The 21,087-nt window shown below is 58.9% G+C and overlaps 1 protein-coding gene across 13 annotated transcripts in view; it reads left to right on the forward strand.

Moving 5' to 3' along the window:
* The first annotated feature begins 1,305 nt into the window (after positions 1-1,305).
* ATP11A (ATPase phospholipid transporting 11A) overlaps positions 1,306-21,087 on the forward strand; it is a 98,887-nt gene continuing 79,105 nt past the window's right edge. For all 13 annotated transcript variants that reach the window (XR_004626836.1, XR_004626837.1, XM_034665503.1 and 10 more), the window contains exon 1: positions 1,306-1,332. Coding sequence is in view for 11 of the 13 variants with exons in the window: in XM_034665503.1 (XP_034521394.1) it covers positions 1,321-1,332 (12 nt within the window). In the remaining 2 variants the exon portion in view is untranslated. The remainder of the gene's footprint in view (positions 1,333-21,087) is intronic.

A 21,087-nucleotide genomic window follows, 5' to 3' on the forward strand; every position in this document is an offset into this window, starting at 1 on the left:
CCGGCCGCCCTGACCGTGGCTGTGTGGCTTGTTCTCCACCCAGAAGCCATGAAGAACTTTCTGGATTTTGACCCCTGAGAACGCTGTGGCCTTGGGGCTACAGGACTGTGTTTTTCACACTCCTCGTGGCACACGTGGGGGTGGGGGGGGAGGGACTCACTCCGGAACCGACTAGAAGTTTGGGAACAGCGGCTTGCTGCGCTCCTCTGGTTAGACTCCGATCGCGAGCAGCACAGGCCTTGCGGGCGCGGAGCCTCGGAGGAGCGGGCTCTGGCCGGGAGGGTCGGGGGAACAAGACAGCACCTGCGAGGCACTCGGCCTTCTGCCCTTTGTTCAGATGGCGAAGCGCGTGTGTTCTGTGGGGTGTCTGCCTCCGCGGAGAGACTGCGGGTTCACTGCGGGGTGGGGAGGACATGCTGGGGATGTACGTCGGCGGCACAGGGCGCAGACTGGCCGAGGGAAGCCTGCTTGCAGTGGCGGCCTCCTTCCGGCCGAGCACTGGTGAAAACAAGTGCTCGCTGACTTGGTTTCAGGGGAAGATGAGTAGTTGTTTATCTACTGTGGTCCCAGCTTGTCTCCCCCTGGCGTTTAAAAATACAGCCTCAGTGCCCGGAGGGTTTGTTATGATTTGGGGGATTTGCCGAGGACTCTAACCAGGACCCGAGGCGGGGTGTGTCTGCGCTGTGTGTGCTCACGATTGTCCCAACGGTGCCAATGATGGGTGAGGCCGGTGTTCATGTTTTGAAACATCTGGGGCTGCTGTGGACAGGGGTCATTTTACTCGCTGTCTGCTGACCTTGAACCACACGTCGGAACGGGTGGTTCTCTGTGGCAGAGTTGGCGGGAGGTTAGTAAAGAGGGGGAAGTGTCACTGCTTGTCACCTGATTTGGGGTTGTCCGGAAGGTGCGGTCTGAGTGCTTTCATCTCAGGGTTGACTTACTGTGCTTTTCTTCAGATGCTGATTTCAGGGTGATTTTTGTTCAGTTCGTCTCCGACATAAAGGACATCTCAGTCTCCCCCCTTGGGGAGCCCCGCTTGGACATTTTTCCCGTATGGAAGTGATGAGCGGTTTGCAGACCGGCCGGCCCGTGCCCTGGGAAGGTCACTGCACTCACCTCTCAATGCATCCCGTTTACCGCACACTTGCCCAAGGACCTTGCTTCCTCATCCTGGGCAAGGTGCCGTGTGCCGTGGGGAGGGGTGTGCCTGTTACATGAAGGAAGGCGTCAGGAACCGTCTTGGATTTAAATCCTGCACGCTGGGACCACAGCAATCAGAAGGCCTTGTCTTTTCCACATGTCTGTGCTCCTGCTGTGGACATGTCTGGTTTGGTAAATCGCCTTAAATGAATTTCAGTGTATGAAATCCGCTTTAGCCCAAGGTACAGTCTCAATGAAAACTCCTTAAACTAAGCAAAATTATGTCTGAAAAAGTCACCCTAAATTGCAGTATTTCAAACCAAGTGCAAGGAATGTGATTTAAAACCGTAACTGTGCTTGTTCGCGGGGTGGCAAAGTGGCAGGTTTAGTGGGGAAAGGGGTGAGGTCCATGGGCATGGCAGCTGTACCATTTCCACCCCGCTCCCCGGGACCGCCAGCTCCCCCTTGCACGGCGGGTCAGTGCGTGCACAGGCTGTGCTCAGCTGGGGAGGTAGGGCTCGGGGCAGAGGAACGGTGGTCACATGGGCTGGTCGGAAGCCCGGGGGTCTGTGTCATGGAGCCGCAGGTGGGCTGCTGTCCAGCAAGCTGGTGCAGGACCGTGGGGTCGACAATGAGGTCTTGGGACACGGCAGCGGTCTGTGGGGTGTCTTGTCACTGTCTTTCCTCTGGAACCACACCCTCTGTGGCTGTGGCCACATCTGCTGGTCCTTCAGGACAGCAGCTGCCTCATGCGGTCACACTGGTGGTCACAGAGCAGACGCATTGTCTCTGCAGGTTCATTCCGTCCTCCTTAGCCAAGACTGAAGTGAGCCCTTGGGGGGCGCTGGCTTCGGCCGGCGTCGGCCGCACTCTAGTGTTTTTGAGACATGCCAGGCCCTGGGTGAAAGCATGAGGCCCCTGCCCCTGCAGATGAGCTCCCCTCTGCCAGACCCCATTCTCCTTACCCAGGCATCGACTGACGTGTGTTTGGGCTTCCGGATCTTGTCTCTTGCTTAGACTGCTGCTAAGAGCCTGGGCACGGATCTGTCTTTGGGACCCTGCTTTCAGTTCTGCCTGATGTTACCCCGAGTGGGACTGCTGGATCATATGGCGGTTCTATGTTTAGGTTTCTGGGGAGCCTCCATTCTGCTTCCCTGGTGGCGGCCCCGTCGGCCACCCCGCCTGCTGCACGCGGCTTCGCGTCCTCGACGCTTGAGAGTTTCTGGTTTCCGCTAGTGGCCATCCTGCTGGATGCGAGGTGCTGTGTCCCTACAGCTTTGACCTGCGCTTCCCGGTGACAGCGACGTTGGGCATCTCTTCGTGGGCTTGTCCGCCATCTGTGCTCATCTTGTCAAAATGTCTTTTCAAGCCCTTTGCCTGGTTTCGCTTGGGTTCTTTATTCTCTGTTGCTGTGTCACATGTCCTGAGTGGGACTGCGTGCTGCGGGGTCAGGTCCTGGTTATGTGCCATGAGATGCTGAGTGCCCAGAACAGTGGGCAGGGATGGGAGACGGCAGGAGCAGGGTCACCACTGTGCGTGGTGACCGCAAGATGTCTAGGAAAATACTCAGCTCAGAGTCAGGGTCCCGTGTGGAAATGGGATAATCGGACCCCTGAAGGAGTAAGGGAAGGGACTCTGGACCCCGGGGTCCCGATGACGGGCCGGGCAGGACGGTGGAGGTGGTGGGTGATGGTGGCAGAGACACCATCCTGCAGGCCGTCCACAGACTGCAGACACTAGGAGACGTCGATGCCACCCCTTAGGGGCTCTGCACCCCGACGGGCAAGGATTCACTCCTGTCAGCGTGTGGGCTGGTTATGCTGAGACACTGCAGAGGCAGAATCGTTTTTCTGGCAGTGTTTCAAAGAAACAATGTTTTTCTTAGTGCATGATGAGAACGTCTCACAACTACTTTGGTAGCTTTCGGGGGGGGCGGGGGAGGACATAGGATTGTTTTCAAAAAGAAAGGATAAGCTGCAGGGAAAGGATGGGTCGAATTTGTAAAATGCATCATGAGATCCCGAACAAGGTGGGTCTCTATCGCCTTGTAATTTGTATTACTCTGAGAAGCTGTCCTAAGTGCTAGTGCAGTTTCTAAGTTACGGGAGCTCGTGCTGCTTGTGAGGGCGGTCAGCCCACTGCAGACACGATCAGCCCACTGCAGACACAGTGTAAGGAATGTGTCAGAGCCGTGTCATCAGGCAGGTGTGGCTCTCAGCTGTCCTCAGTGTTTGCATTATAACACTTCTGCGTGCCAGCCCTGACTGCCGGGAGAGCTTCGAGACCACACTGGTGTGTTCCACACGGCGTCACTGCCCCCCCACCCCCAGCCTCGGTGCGCCCCAACCGCGGCCGCATCTCAGAGCGCCCAGAGGGAGCGCGTTCGCACACGGCCCGGGGCCCCGGGTGAGGCCCTGGGAGGAAGCTGATGCCTGGGTCCCCAGCCCCTGGAAGCTTCCATGGCGGCCCCGTGGGAAGCTCCTGCCGTGGCTCCAGCAGCTCCTGTCCCTGTCCTTGGCCTGGCGGTATCAGCGTGGAGACCAGGGGTGCCGTGTGCCACCCCCGGCCCCAGCTCTGTTTCCAATGCTGTGCGTTTCTTAAAGAAACGGAGACTTCTACGTGTTTGATTTTTGGGGGGAGGGGTTGTAAGCCATTTATTAAGATTTATGTCATGCATATTAATGAGTGTATGTAATGTGAATGCAGGGTGAAAGGTCAGTAACAGCACAAATAACCCGGCTCATTCATCACCGGTACGTTTCTGCTCCCGGGTGCCTTTCGGAACCACGTTCCTGCCCTTCTCCTACCGTAGCGTTCTTAATAAGTCACTCACAAAGCCTTCACCACGGAGTGAGTGTTTCTTGAGTTCGCGGTGTTCACGTCAGGTATACGCGGCGTCGGTTAAAGGCTTAGTAAGTTTTTCATGGGAAGGTCGCAGCTTGTTGAGAAAGTATGAGCTCCGTAGATAAAAGCGGGCGGGGGAGATAGAACCGGACGAGAAGAGAACATACAGTGTGCTGTTGGGGTGACTCTGAACGTGGATTCTAATCAAAGGAAGCTGGGAAACGGGCTCCTGGGAGGGCGGACCCTTTGTGAGACGGAACGGGCCAAGAAGACCCTCTGTCCCCTCCCTGCGCAGGGACGAGGAGGCAGGGCCGGCAGCCGCCCCTTGAGCTTCTCAGCACCGTAGTCTGCTTTGCTGACGGGTGTTTCGTGGATGGGGTTTCCTGTGGGGAGAAGGCCGAGGCCTGCTTTCAGCTTGGAGCGGGGAGGGGTGGACGCCGCCGCTGGGGAGCCGAGGCCCGACCTCTGCTAGCACATCTGTGCAGCTTTACTAGGGGGTGGGGGGGTCATTACCACTCCATCCTGTCCAGCGAGCGCGTAGCGATTCATCTGCGCCCACGTCCCTGACCGCTGCGTGAGCGGGCGGCACCGAGGCCCCTGAACTAGAAGGCTGCCTTGGGGAGGCTGCTGGCGGTTCAGAGAGAAGGCGCTGCGGCGTCCTCCCCTCCGGCTGGGACGGGCGGTGTCCCGCGTCTTTACATCTGCGTGTGCACACGTTTCTAAATGTGCGGCCACGCGGTCCGTGCCCATGCCTCCCGGGGTGCCCGTGTCTCTAAGGGCCCCTTCCCTTTCTGCGTTCTGTAGCTGCTCACGTCCTAGGAAGTCTGGGCCGTGTTGCCTTCTCGACGGCATTTTCCTCGGAGCCTTGTGTCTAATCCTCTCCCCAAAGGTTGGCCTCCCTTCAACAGTTCATGTTCAAGGTATGGGTGACAGGTGGAGGCGTACCGAGGCCACAGGGCGCTGGGGCGTCAGGTGCGGGGCTCTGGGCAGGGGGCTTTTCCTGGCTGTCCGTCCAGCACTCCCCACAGCCGGTGTGGCAGAAGGCTGTTCGTTGGGCTCTGGATTCATGTGCAGGTTCGGTGTAGACGCTGCTGGTTTCCTGTGATGTTTGTGTAAGAGTCGGTGCCCGGTGTGCCAGTCTTTCCCTCGAACAGGGTACAATGGAGAAGAAGTCTGGGAAAGTCTGAACGTGGAGAGGACGTGTCACTTGACAGGAACTGCTGAGCGCCCACTGGGTCGGCGCATGTGGCCACTGGGTCCTCCATGCTCGGGGCCGTCAGGCGGGAGTGGAGCAAGCCAGGGACCACGGCAGCCACATCCACGGGGAAGAGCGCTGGGAGGGCAGCCTGTGTACACAGCGCAGGTGGGACGGAGAAGGGAAGCATGAGCTCGGGCCCAAGGAGTGAGTAGACGCCAGCCCTGCGACTTGCGGGCTGGGGACCGGCTGTCGTAAGGCCCCGCGTGATGGCACCGTGTTGCTGTTGATGGGTCTGTGTGCTCGGGAAGGCAGGGGGCGGAAGCAGGAAGTGGGAAGCGGGAAGCAGGAAATGGAAGATGGGCCCTGCCGCGGAGCCTGGGTGTGGGACACGGCCTCCCCCCACGTCCCTCTCTCCCCGCAGCGTCCTCTGCAGCCGCGGGTCCTGGGTTTCTACGCGAGGAAATTAATGAGCAAATGTGGGCAGAGATGTTCGGACCGCACAAACTTAATTCCCTCCTAAATGAAAGAAAACCACACAGAATTCCCGAATGTACTTAATAGCCCGGAAAACGGTGCCAGCAGTTGACTTCCCATCACGCGTAACCGTGGTGCGTCTGGGCTGAACCTGCTGAGGAGAAAGTGTGGTAGTCGCCAGGGTGACATCAGGAATTTCCAGGAACGGCTGGCGGTCGGCCGTTTCCTCGGGAGCAAGGNCGACTTCCCATCACGCGTAACCGTGGTGCGTCTGGGCTGAACCTGCTGAGGAGAAAGTGGTAGTCGCCAGGGTGACATCAGGAATTTCCAGGAACGGCTGGCGGTCGGCCGTTTCCTCGGGAGCAAGGGGTGCTCCCGCCGCTCGCCAGGTCGTCTGCAAGTCTGGCCCGGGTCAGCCGCCAGCCCAGGGGCTGTGTTCCCCTCCGGGAGCATCAGGACACAGGATCCATGTGGTTCGAGTGGGACGTGTCTTGGCCACGGATCGTCGGAGGAGCACAGTCTGGCCGGGACTGGTGATTTAACGCTGTCAGCACTCTGTCTTCACAGTTAACTCACTTCGTCCACACGTGTTTGGGGGAAGGCTGTGCCAGGCGTGTGAAGGGCAGTGACGGCCGTGGTGAGCCCGCGGGAGGAGGGCAGAGGGCGCCAACAGCCCGACCAGCTTTGTGCAGTGGGGAGTGGCAGGTGGTGTAGACGGCAGTGGGCAAGCCCCTTACTTGCTGAGTGAGGACCAGGAGGCTGGATGACTAGTAGAGACACCGGGGGACCAAATCACAAAACGGAACTGCCACGGATCACGCGTGGATCTGGAGGGACGGTGCTTAGGGGTGAAGGACTGACTTACTCATGTGCTGAAATTTTGAACCACATTTGGAAATAGGATTATTTTACCAGACGAACATGTGGATCCAGGGTCTGTCATCAGACAGTTTTCATAAACTTACACAGTCTGTCCCCCAAGGGACACGTGGCATCGGATGTCGGAGTTGGGGGATCTCCTCGCGTCCAGTGGGCGGAGGCCGGGGCACTGCTAATGTCCCGCCGTGCCCAGGACGCCCCCCGACAGAGCCTGCCCCGCCAAAATGTGTCTTGCGCTTTGAGGTTGCTTTGGATAAGACTGGAGCACCTCAGATGGGCGGCCGTACAAACTGCCCCACACAGGGCTCAAGAGGACAGAAATCTGCCCTTTCCAAGCTGGAGTCCAGGTGTCGGGAGCCACAGGCCAGGCAGGGCCCTCGGGCCGGGGTCTGGGAGGTGGCGGCAATGGCACCGCATCTCCGACTCCACCCTCCCCTGCACACAGGACACGAGCCATCCCGTGTAAGACCCACCCCACGTCAGCGTGACCTGCTCTGAACTAATCGTACCCATTCCCAAATAATTACTCGTGACCTGTGACAATGCTAGGAAAGTAAAACCTCACTGCCCATAATAAAGTTTTTTTTTTAAGTTTTTCCAACCATTTAGAAATGTGAAAATCCTTCTTCATTCGTGGACAGCACAGAAAACAGCCAGCCCCAGTTCTCCAGCTCCTGCTTCTCTGGGGCACCACCGTGGGGCCACGGACGTAGGGACCCTACACACTCCGCCCTGGTCCTGAGCGGTCTCCTCTCGACTCACAAGGGACTGGATTTCTCCTTTCGTCCATGTCCTCATGGACACTGCACGTTGCATCTCCCGGCGTGGCCTGTGCGGGCTCTTGTGTGTGGGGCAAACAAGACGTCTCTGACCCTCAGGATGGTGGCAAAGGCTGGAATTCGAAGTCTCTGCGACCAGGTGCTCAACGTGGCAGCTGTTGTTACTGTGTTAGGTTTTGGGCCATGTTGTTAGAGCTCTGCTGGGATGGCCGTGTTGTCAACATGTGGGCCTGCTGTGGACGCCAGGGCAGCACCTGGCCCTCCCGTCGTTTGTGAGGCTGTGCGACTTTATGGGGACAAAGGTCATTGGCTGTCTTTCTGGCCTGTTTCTCAGCTTCCTGGTTGGCGGGTGAGATGTTCCGTCCCGGGGCTGTCGTGAGGTTCAGACCTGCACGTGAACGCAGGTGATACCCGTCAACGAGCAGGCCGGGCAGCATGCAGTGAACGCAGGTGATACCCTTCAACGAGCAGGCTGGGCAGTGTGCAGTGAAGGTGGCACTTGTCATCGATGCTGCGGCCGGTACCCCTTGGGCAGATCTAGGGTTCACACCTGCACACAGACCCCCTGCTGTCTCAGACGCTCCATCCCCATCGTGGCACGGAGGCGGCAGGGTCACTGGGCATCCACCACGTGCCGTCCGCGCGCCTGGCGTCCTTGCCAAATCGACGTGCCTGTGCTGCGTGGCATTTTTATTTTACGCACAAGGGATTAAAGTACAGGCTGCCCGTCCTGCCTTGCAGGTGACCCTCCTGTGTGCAGTCCTGGAGGCTGACCGTGGTCAGTCACCACGTCCCACTTCCCGTCACACAGGCATTGTTCAGAGCAGCGGAAACTTCCCAGAGACCCACTCTTCACTTGTAATCGATATAGTCCGTCCTGATGACATTCGGGTGTGCTCATGCCAGAAAACCAAAGCCAAAATACAAGTCAACTACAACTTAACCTATAAAACGTTAAATTGTAGTCAGGGCCTAAGATTTTGGCTTCCCATGCAAACGGGCGTCTAACAGAAGCACGGTGAAGATTGCCAAGTGAATCCTTCAGCCGTGGCTGTGGCCCCGCATGGGCCCCAGGGCAGCGCTCTGTCTCCCGCTCCGGCACGTGCACGGTGTCGTGGCTCCTGGCAAGTCACATGCGGTGGCCCACGCTCCGTCACGACAGTGCTCACATGGGGGCTATGGCGGCAGGCAGGGGACTTGGCTGGTCACACTCTGCCATTGGAAGGGTCAGGAAACAGGCCTCCCCGCGCTGGCCAGGCAGCTCTGACCAGTCTTTCCCCCAAGTCCCTAGTGCCCTACGCAGTGTTTTGGGGCCACTTCCTCAGAGTCCCGCTGAGCCCCGTGGCCCTTAGTGTGTGGCTCTCAGCAGCCAGGGCCACTCGGGGGGCGTGTTCCACCCGATCGTGCCCACACCCCGTTCTGTTCCTCTGAGGATCCGTGATGGCGCTGACGCCTTGACCTGCATGCCGGTCAGTGACCTTTCATCAGTGACCTGTTACCCAGTTATCTTGGCTGAGCCCCAAGTCACCCAATCTCGAAACCTCTGGCGATTCTCAGTGTCTGGGTCAGCAGTCCAAGCGCAGGTGGCGCCCGGCCTCCCGGGCCCAACCAGCAGAGCCCCTTCCAGCTCTCTGTCACGGCCGTGGCGGCCTCGGGTCCTCGTGGCTCTGGCCACATGGCCCTCCCCCCAGGCAGCAGCTTCCACGGAGCGAGGGGGGACACACAGGACACTGGGCTGCCGTTGCTGTGTCCTGAGTCTCGAAACTGACAGGTTCTGTGTCCACGCGTTTCCCTTGTTTTGGGCGTTTTCCTGGCTGTGGATCTGCAGCGCCCTCGGTAACTTTTATGGGTTATGTTTCGTGTTTGACTTTTTAAGCAACTACCAAACTGTTTTCCAAAGCGGCTGCACCACGTCACACCCCCACAGTACGGCGATGCCAACTGTCCCGCATCCTCGCCAACACCCTTGACCTTTCTGGTGATGGCCGTCCTGGCAGGTGGGCACCTCGCTGTGGGGGCAGCCAGTTCCGCTGACTGAGCCAAGACCTGCAGTAAACTGGTAACAGAAAGGTATTAAAACTGCTGAAATTAGATTGTTAACGTGTGTGAATGAGAAACATCATCACTGTTGGGTGTAATCACCGGGGAAGCNGTGTGCTCCCGCCGCTCGCCAGGTCGTCTGCAAGTCTGGCCCGGGTCAGCCGCCAGCCCAGGGGCTGTGTTCCCCTCCGGGAGCATCAGGACACAGGATCCATGTGGTTCGAGTGGGACGTGTCTTGGCCACGGATCGTCGGAGGAGCACAGTCTGGCCGGGACTGGTGATTTAACGCTGTCAGCACTCTGTCTTCACAGTTAACTCACTTCGTCCACACGTGTTTGGGGGAAGGCTGTGCCAGGCGTGTGAAGGGCAGTGACGGCCGTGGTGAGCCCGCGGGAGGAGGGCAGAGGGCGCCAACAGCCCGACCAGCTTTGTGCAGTGGGGAGTGGCAGGTGGTGTAGACGGCAGTGGGCAAGCCCCTTACTTGCTGAGTGAGGACCAGGAGGCTGGATGACTAGTAGAGACACCGGGGGACCAAATCACAAAACGGAACTGCCACGGATCACGCGTGGATCTGGAGGGACGGTGCTTAGGGGTGAAGGACTGACTTACTCATGTGCTGAAATTTTGAACCACATTTGGAAATAGGATTATTTTACCAGACGAACATGTGGATCCAGGGTCTGTCATCAGACAGTTTTCATAAACTTACACAGTCTGTCCCCCAAGGGACACGTGGCATCGGATGTCGGAGTTGGGGGATCTCCTCGCGTCCAGTGGGCGGAGGCCGGGGCACTGCTAATGTCCCGCCGTGCCCAGGACGCCCCCCGACAGAGCCTGCCCCGCCAAAGTGTGTCTTGCGCTTTGAGGTTGCTTTGGATAAGACTGGAGCACCTCAGATGGGCGGCCGTACAAACTGCCCCACACAGGGCTCAAGAGGACAGAAATCTGCCCTTTCCAAGCTGGAGTCCAGGTGTCGGGAGCCACAGGCCAGGCAGGGCCCTCGGGCCGGGGTCTGGGAGGTGGCGGCAATGGCACCGCATCTCCGACTCCACCCTCCCCTGCACACAGGACACGAGCCATCCCGTGTAAGACCCACCCCACGTCAGCGTGACCTGCTCTGAACTAATCGTACCCATTCCCAAATAATTACTCGTGACCTGTGACAATGCTAGGAAAGTAAAACCTCACTGCCCATAATAAAGTTTTTTTTTTAAGTTTTTCCAACCATTTAGAAATGTGAAAATCCTTCTTCATTCGTGGACAGCACAGAAAACAGCCAGCCCCAGTTCTCCAGCTCCTGCTTCTCTGGGGCACCACCGTGGGGCCACGGACGTAGGGACCCTACACACTCCGCCCTGGTCCTGAGCGGTCTCCTCTCGACTCACAAGGGACTGGATTTCTCCTTTCGTCCATGTCCTCATGGACACTGCACGTTGCATCTCCCGGCGTGGCCTGTGCGGGCTCTTGTGTGCGGGGCAAACAAGACGTCTCTGACCCTCAGGATGGTGGCAAAGGCTGGAATTCGAAGTCTCTGCGACCAGGTGCTCAACGTGGCAGCTGTTGTTACTGTGTTAGGTTTTGGGCCATGTTGTTAGAGCTCTGCTGGGATGGCCGTGTTGTCAACATGTGGGCCTGCTGTGGACGCCAGGGCAGCACCTGGCCCTCCCGTCGTTTGTGAGGCTGTGCGACTTTATGGGGACAAAGGTCATTGGCTGTCTTTCTGGCCTGTTTCTCAGCTTCCTGGTTGGCGGGTGAGATGTTCCGTCCCGGGGCTGTCGTGAGGTTCAGACCTGCACGTGAACGCAGGTGATACCCGTCAACGAGCAGGCCGGGCAGCATGCAGTGAACGCAGGTGATACCCGTCAACGAGCAGGCTGGGCAGTGTGCAGTGAAGGTGGCACTTGTCATCGATGCTGCGGCCGGTACCCCTTGGGCAGATCTAGGGTTCACACCTGCACACAGACCCCCTGCTGTCTCAGACGCTCCATCCCCATCGTGGCACGGAGGCGGCAGGGTCACTGGGCATCCACCACGTGCCGTCCGCGCGCCTGGCGTCCTTGCCAAATCGACGTGCCTGTGCTGCGTGGCATTTTTATTTTACGCACAAGGGATTAAAGTACAGGCTGCCCGTCCTGCCTTGCAGGTGACCCTCCTGTGTGCAGTCCTGGAGGCTGACCGTGGTCAGTCACCACGTCCCACTTCCCGTCACACAGGCATTGTTCAGAGCAGCGGAAACTTCCCAGAGACCCACTCTTCACTTGTAATCGATATAGTCCGTCCTGATGACATTCGGGTGTGCTCATGCCAGAAAACCAAAGCCAAAATACAAGTCAACTACAACTTAACCTATAAAACGTTAAATTGTAGTCAGGGCCTAAGATTTTGGCTTCCCATGCAAACGGGCGTCTAACTGAAGCACGGTGAAGATTGCCAAGTGAATCCTTCAGCCGTGGCTGTGGCCCCGCATGGGCCCCAGGGCAGCGCTCTGTCTCCCGCTCCGGCACGTGCACGGTGTCGTGGCTCCTGGCAAGTCACATGCGGTGGCCCACGCTCCGTCACGACAGTGCTCACATGGGGGCTGTGGCGGCAGGCAGGGGACTTGGCTGGTCACACTCTGCCATTGGAAGGGTCAGGAAACAGGCCTCCCCGCGCTGGCCAGGCAGCTCTGACCAGTCTTTCCCCCAAGTCCCTAGTGCCCTACGCAGTGTTTTGGGGCCACTTCCTCAGAGTCCCGCTGAGCCCCGTGGCCCTTAGTGTGTGGCTCTCAGCAGCCAGGGCCACTCGGGGGGCGTGCTCCACCCGATCGTGCCCACACCCCGTTCTGTTCCTCTGAGGATCCGTGATGGAGCTGACGCCTTGACCTGCATGCCAGTCAGTGACCTTTCATCAGTGACCTGTTACCCAGTTATCTTGGCTGAGCCCCAAGTCACCCAACCTCGGAACCTCTGGCGATTCTCAGTGTCTGGGTCAGCAGTCCAAGCGCAGGTGGCGCCCGGCCTCCCGGGCCCAACCAGCAGAGCCCCTTCCAGCTCTCTGTCACGGCCGTGGCGGCCTCGGGTCCTCGTGGCTCTGGCCACATGGCCCTCCCCCCAGGCAGCAGCTTCCACGGAGCGAGGGGGGACACACAGGACACTGGGCTGCCGTTGCTGTGTCCTGAGTCTCGAAACTGACAGGTTCTGTGTCCACGCGTTTCCCTTGTTTTGGGCGTTTTCCTGGCTGTGGATCTGCAGCGCCCTCGGTAACTTTTATGGGTTATGTTTCGTGTTTGACTTTTTAAGCAACTACCAAACTGTTTTCCAAAGCGGCTGCACCACGTCACACCCCCACAGTACGGCGATGCCAACTGTCCCGCATCCTCGCCAACACCCTTGACCTTTCTGGTGATGGCCGTCCTGGCAGGTGGGCACCTCGCTGTGGGGGCAGCCAGTTCCGCTGACTGAGCCAAGACCTGCAGTAAACTGGTAACAGAAAGGTATTAAAACTGCTGAAATTAGATTGTTAACGTGTGTGAATGAGAAACATCATCACTGTTGGGTGTAATCACCGGGGAAGCGCGGGGTTTTGTACAAGACGTGGGATTACACTGTGGTCTCTGGAGCACAGCCCTGGGACCCTTGGGCGGAGAAGGTGGAGAGGTTTCTCTAGAAGGAGCAACCCCAGGTGGGTACGGGGTGCATCCACTCTTGTCCCTGGACAGCGCTTTGCTATGACCCTGCTCAGGGAGGGAGCCCCTCACCCAGCCCCTGTCCCCCCCAGGTACCCAACCCCATACAGCCCTCTCCGCACTGGTGCTGGGGTTTAAGGTCAGGTATGTCTCGCTCCAGCCAAGTTTCTCAACTGGGAGTGATTTTGTCTCGACCTCCTGTGCCCCCAGGATACTTGGGACATCTGGAGACATTTTCGGTCACCAGCATGAGGAAGGGGTGCCGTGGGCATCGTGTGGGCAGAGCGTGGGGTGCACAGGGCCCAGTGCACAGGACCAGCGGCCCACATACCCGCAGTGCCCGGGCCAGCAGACCTGCCCTGCAGGCGCCCCTGACCCGGGTGCTCCTCCCCCCGCGGGTGTGCGGACGCGGTCCCCTGAGTCACAGAGCACAGGCGTCCAAGCTAGCCGTGACTCCCGCTTGGGTTACGTTAGCAGTTCACTGAACTTTACCACCAATAAACTTCTGTCCCCGCGGGCGGCTCCGCCAATGGACTTTCACTCTGACGTCAAAGGAGCCTGGGTTCTTTCTCCGTTTGCTGTGTTTCAGATGCTCTGAGTGCGTCTGGAAGGGCTCTGGAGCCTGTCTTGGAAGCTTTTGTTTTGTTTTGTTTCATTTTCTTATAAGCCAGTTCCTTTTACTCCTGTTTTGCCAGAGTGACGTCGAGTCTGAAATGGCAAATCCGTGAGGGGCTGTGTGTTCGTTAGAACAGACTTGTGTGCGTTCATCCTCGGGGGGCTGCAGTCAGCACCCAGTGACAGTCGTGCATTTTTCGTGCGAGCTGCTTTCACGCACACAGTGGACGACAAGGTGTCATGTGGCCGGCACACGGGCCTGTCGTGTGCGCCCTGCGTCCACGTGCCCCCGCGGTGGCCGCAGCTCGGCAGCTTGCGAGGAAGGCCAGTTGGAAGCTCCGTGTCGACGGCAGCGTGCTGCCAGGCCGGGTCCCGGCAACGGCAACGATGAGAGCAGGAGTCGCCGTGCACGGAGCCGATGGGGAACATGAGTCATGCGGTTCCTCTCAGGACCAGGAGGGCTGCTGTGCTTCTGCAAAGGTCCTGTCCTAACATACCTGCTGACTTTCTCCCAGCCAGTCTGACTGACTTTAAATACACATTCAAAGCCAGAGTGTTTCCGGACCCGAGGCTCCCGGGCGCTGCGTCGCGTTTGGTTAGGACGGCTAGCATGGTAGCGTTCACAGCAGCTAATCAGTGTTTATTGCTTTGATACGAATTTGACAGAATCAAGCTGGGATTGAAAATGCCGTGGCCTGGGGGGGGATGAGAGTTAGTTTTCTCCGTAGCAAACGTTTTGTGTGTTCATCGCACAGGCGTTTTTTGTAGCCAGTGGTGGTGGGGTGGCCACACCTTCGCAGCAGACATCCTGGCTTGTGCTGGTGGCTGTTTTCAAAAGGCCTGGAAGCTCCCGGGCTCAGCCAGGGGCCCTGCAGCAGGGACAGGAGCCCATTCTCCTGCATCCCCATGGCTGCCCCTGGGACGACGGCCGCACACCTGCCACTTCCCTCGCTTGCCTCCCCGTTTTTGAGTTTCTGACCCTGATAGAAGATCGAACTGACATTAAGTATGATTCCTGTTACTGTGGCGTTTGGATCTTATCAAGATCCTGGAAACTAACACCTCCGAGTTTTTTATTCTCCTCTTAATTATTACTGCATCTGCAGCGTGAGTCCCTGGAATCTTACCTCCCTGCTCCTGGTCCCGACCGGCCAGAACAGCACACAGGGCCCTTTGCCTTGGCTCGGCTGGGCTGGGGGTCGTGCATAGGGGGCCAGACCCCCAGGTTTTACCCTGGACCTGCCCCATTTGGTGAAGCTCCTTCGTCTTGCTGGGTCTTTCTCTTCCTTCATCCGTCAGATTGGGTAACGGGGTTGCCGCCTCCTTGGGACAATTAGCCATCAAATTTGAGGGCTTCACCTGGGCACTCAATGTCTCCTTTAAAAATATCTAGGGATAAGAAGTGTTTTCAGAAAGATTGGTAAATTGTTCCATTTCCTATTAAACTGCTTATCATGAGAACGCCTGGGAGGCTCAGTTGGTGAAGCGTCTGCCTGCAGCTCAGGTGTGATCCCAGGGTCCTGGATCGAGCCCCATGTCAGGCTCCCTGCTCGGCGGGGAGTCTGCTTCTCCCTCTGCCTCCTTCCTTCCCTCTTGTTCTCAAATACCTAAATGAAGTCTTAAAAAAAAAAAAAAGCATAGACATTAAGTGTTTGGAAAACACCTTGCCTTTCCCGTTACTGTTTCTGGCTTCATAGATCCCGGCAGAAGTGGTGTGGTGTTTCTCTTGCTGCTGTCAAGCTGGAGGCCAGGCTCCGAGGTCAGGGGCTGTGACCTGAAGACCGTCAGGGCATGGTCTTTGCGGGGGGCAAACCGCTCCGTCCATCACACACTGCTCTGCCTCGATTCAGCAAGGCAACCCCTGAGAGGCCGGGGCTTGAGTCTCCAGCGGTGGCTGGAGTGGTTGTGCTAAAAACTGATTTTGTTAGGCAAGGAGAAGAGAAAGCCCCAGATGGGGTCTCCGGGGGGTGTGACAGCTGCAGAGCATCCCGGGGCGTCCACGAGTGGCTAGTCTCACCTCGCTCCCCGCCCCCCCAGCTATTGTCAGCCTGGCAGCAGCCTCCACACCCATGTGTGCTCAGACGGCAGTCTCTGGAATGATTTGATCCAGGATCATAAAGTTCAAAACATCAGAAACAAAAAGTGTTTGTTTACAAATGCTCCCCGTGTCCTAGGATTTGCACGCTGGAGGAAGCTGACGGTGTGTTCATCCAGGGCGGAACGTGACTTCTTGCCCAGAGCTCTGTCCCGGAGGCTGAGCTGTTGGGATGTCACGGTGTTCGTCCACGTGAGGGTTCCCGCTGCTCCTGGCCAGGCTGACCTTGCACCCAGTCTCCCAGGCACTGAGCGGAGGGGCGCGGTCCAAGCAGAAGAGTGGCCAGGAGTCTCGGAGCGAGCCGCGTGCAAGTGCAAATGAAGAAACCCCCTCACGTGGCATGAAAATCACTTCTGATGTCGGAGCCACATCTGCAGACCTGGGTGCAAGCCCATCTTCAGCAGCGAGCTCTGCCGTCTTCCTAGTTCACAGCCCACCTCTGGGCTGCGCGCGGTGTGGGCACAGACCACTCCCCGTCGCCGTCTGTTTCTAGAGAACTGGGATATAAAAGCCCCGTCCTTCGTGACGGTCATTTCTGATTCTTCGTGACTTAGCACATCTGTTACAACAAACCCCAGGTAAATTTAAGCATCAGCTGTTACACAAGTTGTAGGGACATTTTACTTTATGTTCTTGGGAGCTTTACCAGGACCTGCTACCGTTTTGGACAGTCGCACTGACGGTGGGAACGCTGTGGAAAGCAGGCGTGTCCGTGCGGGGTTGTGCCGGAGTCTCGGGTAGCCGTGTGTTCCTGGGACGCCCCTCCACAGGCTTCAGCGCCGGGCGGGCTGACATGCAGGTGTGGGCCCTCCCATCTTCCTTTAGAAGCAGCTTCGTGGCGGGTTACTCCTCAGGACCCGCGTGGCGAGGGGGACATTAGGAAGTGTTTGTCAGCAGAAGGGAGTGGGGTCTGGCTGTGCCATGTGTAGTGCTGGAGCGCGGGTGGGCTCGTTTCCCACCCCTCCCGCCACCAGCAGACACCAGACGGGTCACCTGGAGCAGCTCATTGACTCGGCTGTTGGCTGATAACCCGCCACAGGGACAGGCATCGCACGCGCCCCCTGCAGACACCCCTGGAAGCCATGTGACACCCTTAGCCCCCCCCCCAGGCCGTGTGACTTCGGTCACTATCATTGGGGGAGCTCTGCGTCCCCCACGATATCCTTGTCCGTCTGTTGGCGGTGGGGGAGGTGGCGCAGATACCGGATGGAGCATGAGAAGCTGTGTTCGCATCAGAAGGCCGGCTGCGTGATGACGCTTTGCTTCCCAGGAGCGCTTTTCATGTGGTGCCTTGGATCCCGGAAGAGCAGTAATTTTACCACAGCTTGCTTTGACAGGCCACCCTGTATCATCGGGTCCAAGGACACTGTCAGCGACTGTTCGTGACCGCCCCGTGGTGGGTTAGGGCCTCTGGGCTGCGGTGTGGGAGCGTGGGGGTCCCTGCCCGGATCTGCGGGACCTGGTCTCGTACAGCCAGGGTGCAGCAGAGTCCGGCTGCAGTGACGGCTCTGAGCACGCACCGTCTTGCTCTTGGTGTGCCGAGAGCAGAGCAGGGTGGCAGACCTCCCGGCTGGTGGAGGCGGGGTCTGGTCAGCACGTCCCCATTCCCTCCCCAGCCTTCCACAGCCATCCCAGCACTGGTCCCTTACCTGTCTTCCCCACCCTGCAGCGTGCAGCACCTCGCCTTACGGAAAATGCAGCTTGCTGAACGTTGGAGCTGCGGGTGGGTGGGCAGATGCATGGGCTCCTGGGGGAGCTCCCCACCCCCACGGTCGCGCTCCGAGGACAGCCCTGGCTCTGTGGTAGGCTCCATCCATCGCTGACAACCCCATAGCACCACTGAAGGCCTCGTTTTACCCAGCAGCCTCCTCTTTGGTCTTGAATGCAGGCTCCCCCCCTTCCCTTCCCCCAGCGGAGAGTCTTACTGTGAGGGTGCTTCACATCCCTCCTGCTGCTGGGGGCCCCCCAGGTGTCCCTCCTGCTTCTGGGGGCCCCGCCAGGTGTCCCTCCTGCTGCTGCAGCCCCCCCCGCAGGTGTCCCTCCTGCTGCTGGGGCCCCGCCAGGTCTGCTGACCAGGAGCAGGGTGGTCCCACTGCCCCATGGCCTTTCACCACCGGCTGTCTTCAGGGAGGCCCTGTGGCCGGCCTGCGGTCTGGCAGAGCTGAGAGCCGGGAGCCCTGCTCCTACTTGTGCTCTGCCTGCTTGTCACCTGTGGCTGGGAAGGAGGGGGCCTGGACGGCTGCCTTTCAAGATCATCAGACGAGTCAGATGGTTGCTGCGTACCTCTGGGGAGAAGGTGCTCCCTGCCCTCCATCACCTCGTGCCTGGGGCCTCTTGGTTAGTGCCCACCTCCCACAGAGGCCCAGACACTACTGACAGTCCCTCCTCTGGCCTGTGGCTCCGGCTTCTGGAAGCTTCTCTCACTGACCCTGTGGCCTCTCCTCTTGGTCCAGCCTGCCCGACCGGCCCCGGGCCTGCGTCCAACCATGGCCCCTCTGGAGTGTCTGTGACACAGGTGCTTAGGAAACAGCCCAAGGAGGGAAGAAGAAAATACCGACATTCTCTTAGTGAACCTCAGTCACAGAGGGAGCAGTTCTGTCTCCCTGAGCACGGCAGCTCTCGGGATGAGTCACCAGCTCTTAAAATGAAGAACCGTTGATGTGGGGCCGCTGTCGGGAAGTGAGGGGACGTGTCGGGCAACAGTCAGTCACCCCAGGGGCCCACGCCTCAGTCCAGCCAGGGCCTGACTTCTCACCCTCATCCGTGGGCTTGTGGCGGACGGCGCCCTGGCGGGCAGGCTGGCCCCTTCCAGCGAGGGGCTTGCGTGCGCCCCCAGCAGCCTCCACTCCAGGTGACAGGGCAGTGGCACCCGGTCCACTGCGGGGGGGGGGCTCCCTGTGCAGCCCACGGATGTGCCACACGTGGCATCCGAACACTGCCCAGGCACATGCAAAGTGAGTATGTTTATTCACCCAGGACTGTCCAAAATGTCATCAACGGGAAATCAGCGTGAAGCTTGTTAGCGGGTGCTGTCCCTTCTTGGTTTCATACTGAGTCTGCAGAGCCAGCGTGGGCTTCCTGTTCGGCGCCCTGGGGAGTGGCCACAGCTCAGGGTCAGGAGCCTCGGGCCGTGAGAGGTGACCCTGTGCCGGTCACCACTGCGCCCCCTCTTGGCTGCACTCGCCATGGACCTGAGCAGGTTCCCTGACCTTCCCTGACCTCTGGGCTCGGGTTGCTCTAATGTGGTTATTTTCCCCAAAACAGAGTCTGTACTTTGGGGTTCCAGAGACTCCTGCCAGACTCAGGCAGGCTGCGTGCACACGGGGGGCGCCTGCTGTGCCTGGATCCCCGCACCCTGTGCCGTTTACACAGCGGTCCTGCACATGCCTTCACACGTGGGCTCGGTGTTTAGAAAATGCGTCTACACCGCAGCGGAAGTGCTGCGATTTCATCCCAACACGTTCTTGTTTGTGAATTTGGTGCGTTTGCGTCATTTTCTGGCTAATTCATCTGTGGAAGGAGAGAATCCGTAGTGGGACGTAAATACCGAAATCGCGTGGTCTTCACGCCGGCCTCCTGGGTGGCAGTCTTCACAGCGGTCTGTGATGTCCCGGGGTTGGCCCTTGACTGGGAGCATCTCTCCTGCTGGCTGGCTTCCCCCACTGTCCTCAGGGCGCCACTCTCTGTGACCCGTGTGCTTGGGCGATCGGGTCTCTTCACGGTGTTTCACTGTCGGGCGGTACTGAAGCTGCACTGTGATGTGAATAACCAGGGACACACTGGACGTCTTCCCGCCACAGCAAGTGGCTGTGCCCAGGGCGCGTCTGGAGAGGAGGGGCACGGCCCTGGGACAGGTGTAGGGGTTGGACCTGGGTGCCCAGCCCTGCTGCCCTGTGTCCCGAGGAATCTGATCTGCTTTCCTAGGGTCCCTGCCCTCCCGGTGTCAGCACATGCTGCTGACCACAGGCTCGGACACTGCTGGGCATCCGACGTCCGTGTCTGCTCAGGGACACCGGGCAGTGTGCTGTGCTGTGGGCCATGGGAGTCCTTGGCGTCCGGCTCACAGAAGGGCAGTAATTATTTCACAGTGGCACAACCCCTGCCTTTGCTGGTCGGGGGAGGAGCCCACCGGGCAGGGCAGGTGTGGCCGATGTCCCGGGAGACGGGGGACAGGCTTGAGCATGGCTCAGCTGTATTCTCTGACCAGTGTCTGGTCCTTCCCGGAGGCCCCCAGCACCCGCAGAGCCCCTCTCAGAATTCGTCCTGTTCCGCTACCTGATGCCCCCCCCCCACTGATGTCAGCTTCGATTCCAGCTGTTGGTCAATAGTGTTGGTCCTTGTTGACCAACAGTGGGCCCTGGCTTCCTTCACAGAGGCCACCCTGGCTGTCAGCTGGCACCTGAGCCTGGCTCTGCTGCCCTCCTTCCAGTGGGGACATGACCCTCGTCCTCCGTGTTGTCCTGCGATGCTGTGCCCATCTGCGGGCCGGCGTGTGGGGATCCACTGTCGTCCTGTGTCTGAGTGACCGGAGCCTCTGCAACACACACAGAAGTAGGTGGTGGAAGGTGACGGACCTGCATGAGTTTACCTGGGAGCCCTCGACTTGTTTGCAAATGCAGGGGAAGGCCCACTGCAAGGGAGTCCTTCAAAGCCATGGTGGGGAGCTGGGGTGGGGAGGTGAATGGGGAGCTGGGATGGGGAGTTGAGATGGGGAGCTGGGATGGGGAGCTGGGATGGGGAGGGGATGGGGAGCTGGGATGGATAGGGAGCTGGGATGGGGAGCTGGGATGGGGAGGGGATGGGCAGCTGGGATGGGGAGCTGGGATGGGGAGCCGGGATGGGGAGGGGATGGGGAGGTAGATGGGGAGCCGGGGTGGGGGCTGGTTTTGGCCACTTCCCCACCGTTTTCACGTTAACACTGCACGTCGCATTTGTCCGTGAGCCACGACCTGGCGGGTAGAGTTGGATGCCTTGGTGGGGGTTTTGCTTTCACGCTGCCTGTCTCCTCAGCTTCTGGATGCGGTGTCCCCTTCTCCTGCCCTTGACGTGCCCTGGTTCACGTGCTCTTCACGGAGCTCCGTGTCTCCACCACCGTGAACTGTCGGAGTCAGGCGAGGCCAGGGCAGGCCGAAAGTCATTTGTGGTTAGAATTCTTATTTCCATTCTAGACCCAGTAAGTTTCAGCTTAGGTCAGCTGACGTTCACAGTTTCCAGATGGGCAGTGTTTTCAGATGATGTGAGTATCACTGGTGCTTTTGTGATCCAAATGATTTTGTGTTTAGATGTGTTCCGAGCAGTAAAGTAGCCCACGTTGGCCTGGCGTTACGTGTGATTATGGTGGGACGTGGTGCTGGCAGA

Source organism: Ailuropoda melanoleuca, chromosome 7 (genome assembly GCF_002007445.2).
Source record: "Ailuropoda melanoleuca isolate Jingjing chromosome 7, ASM200744v2, whole genome shotgun sequence".
NCBI classification, from domain to species: Eukaryota; Metazoa; Chordata; class Mammalia; order Carnivora; family Ursidae; genus Ailuropoda; species Ailuropoda melanoleuca.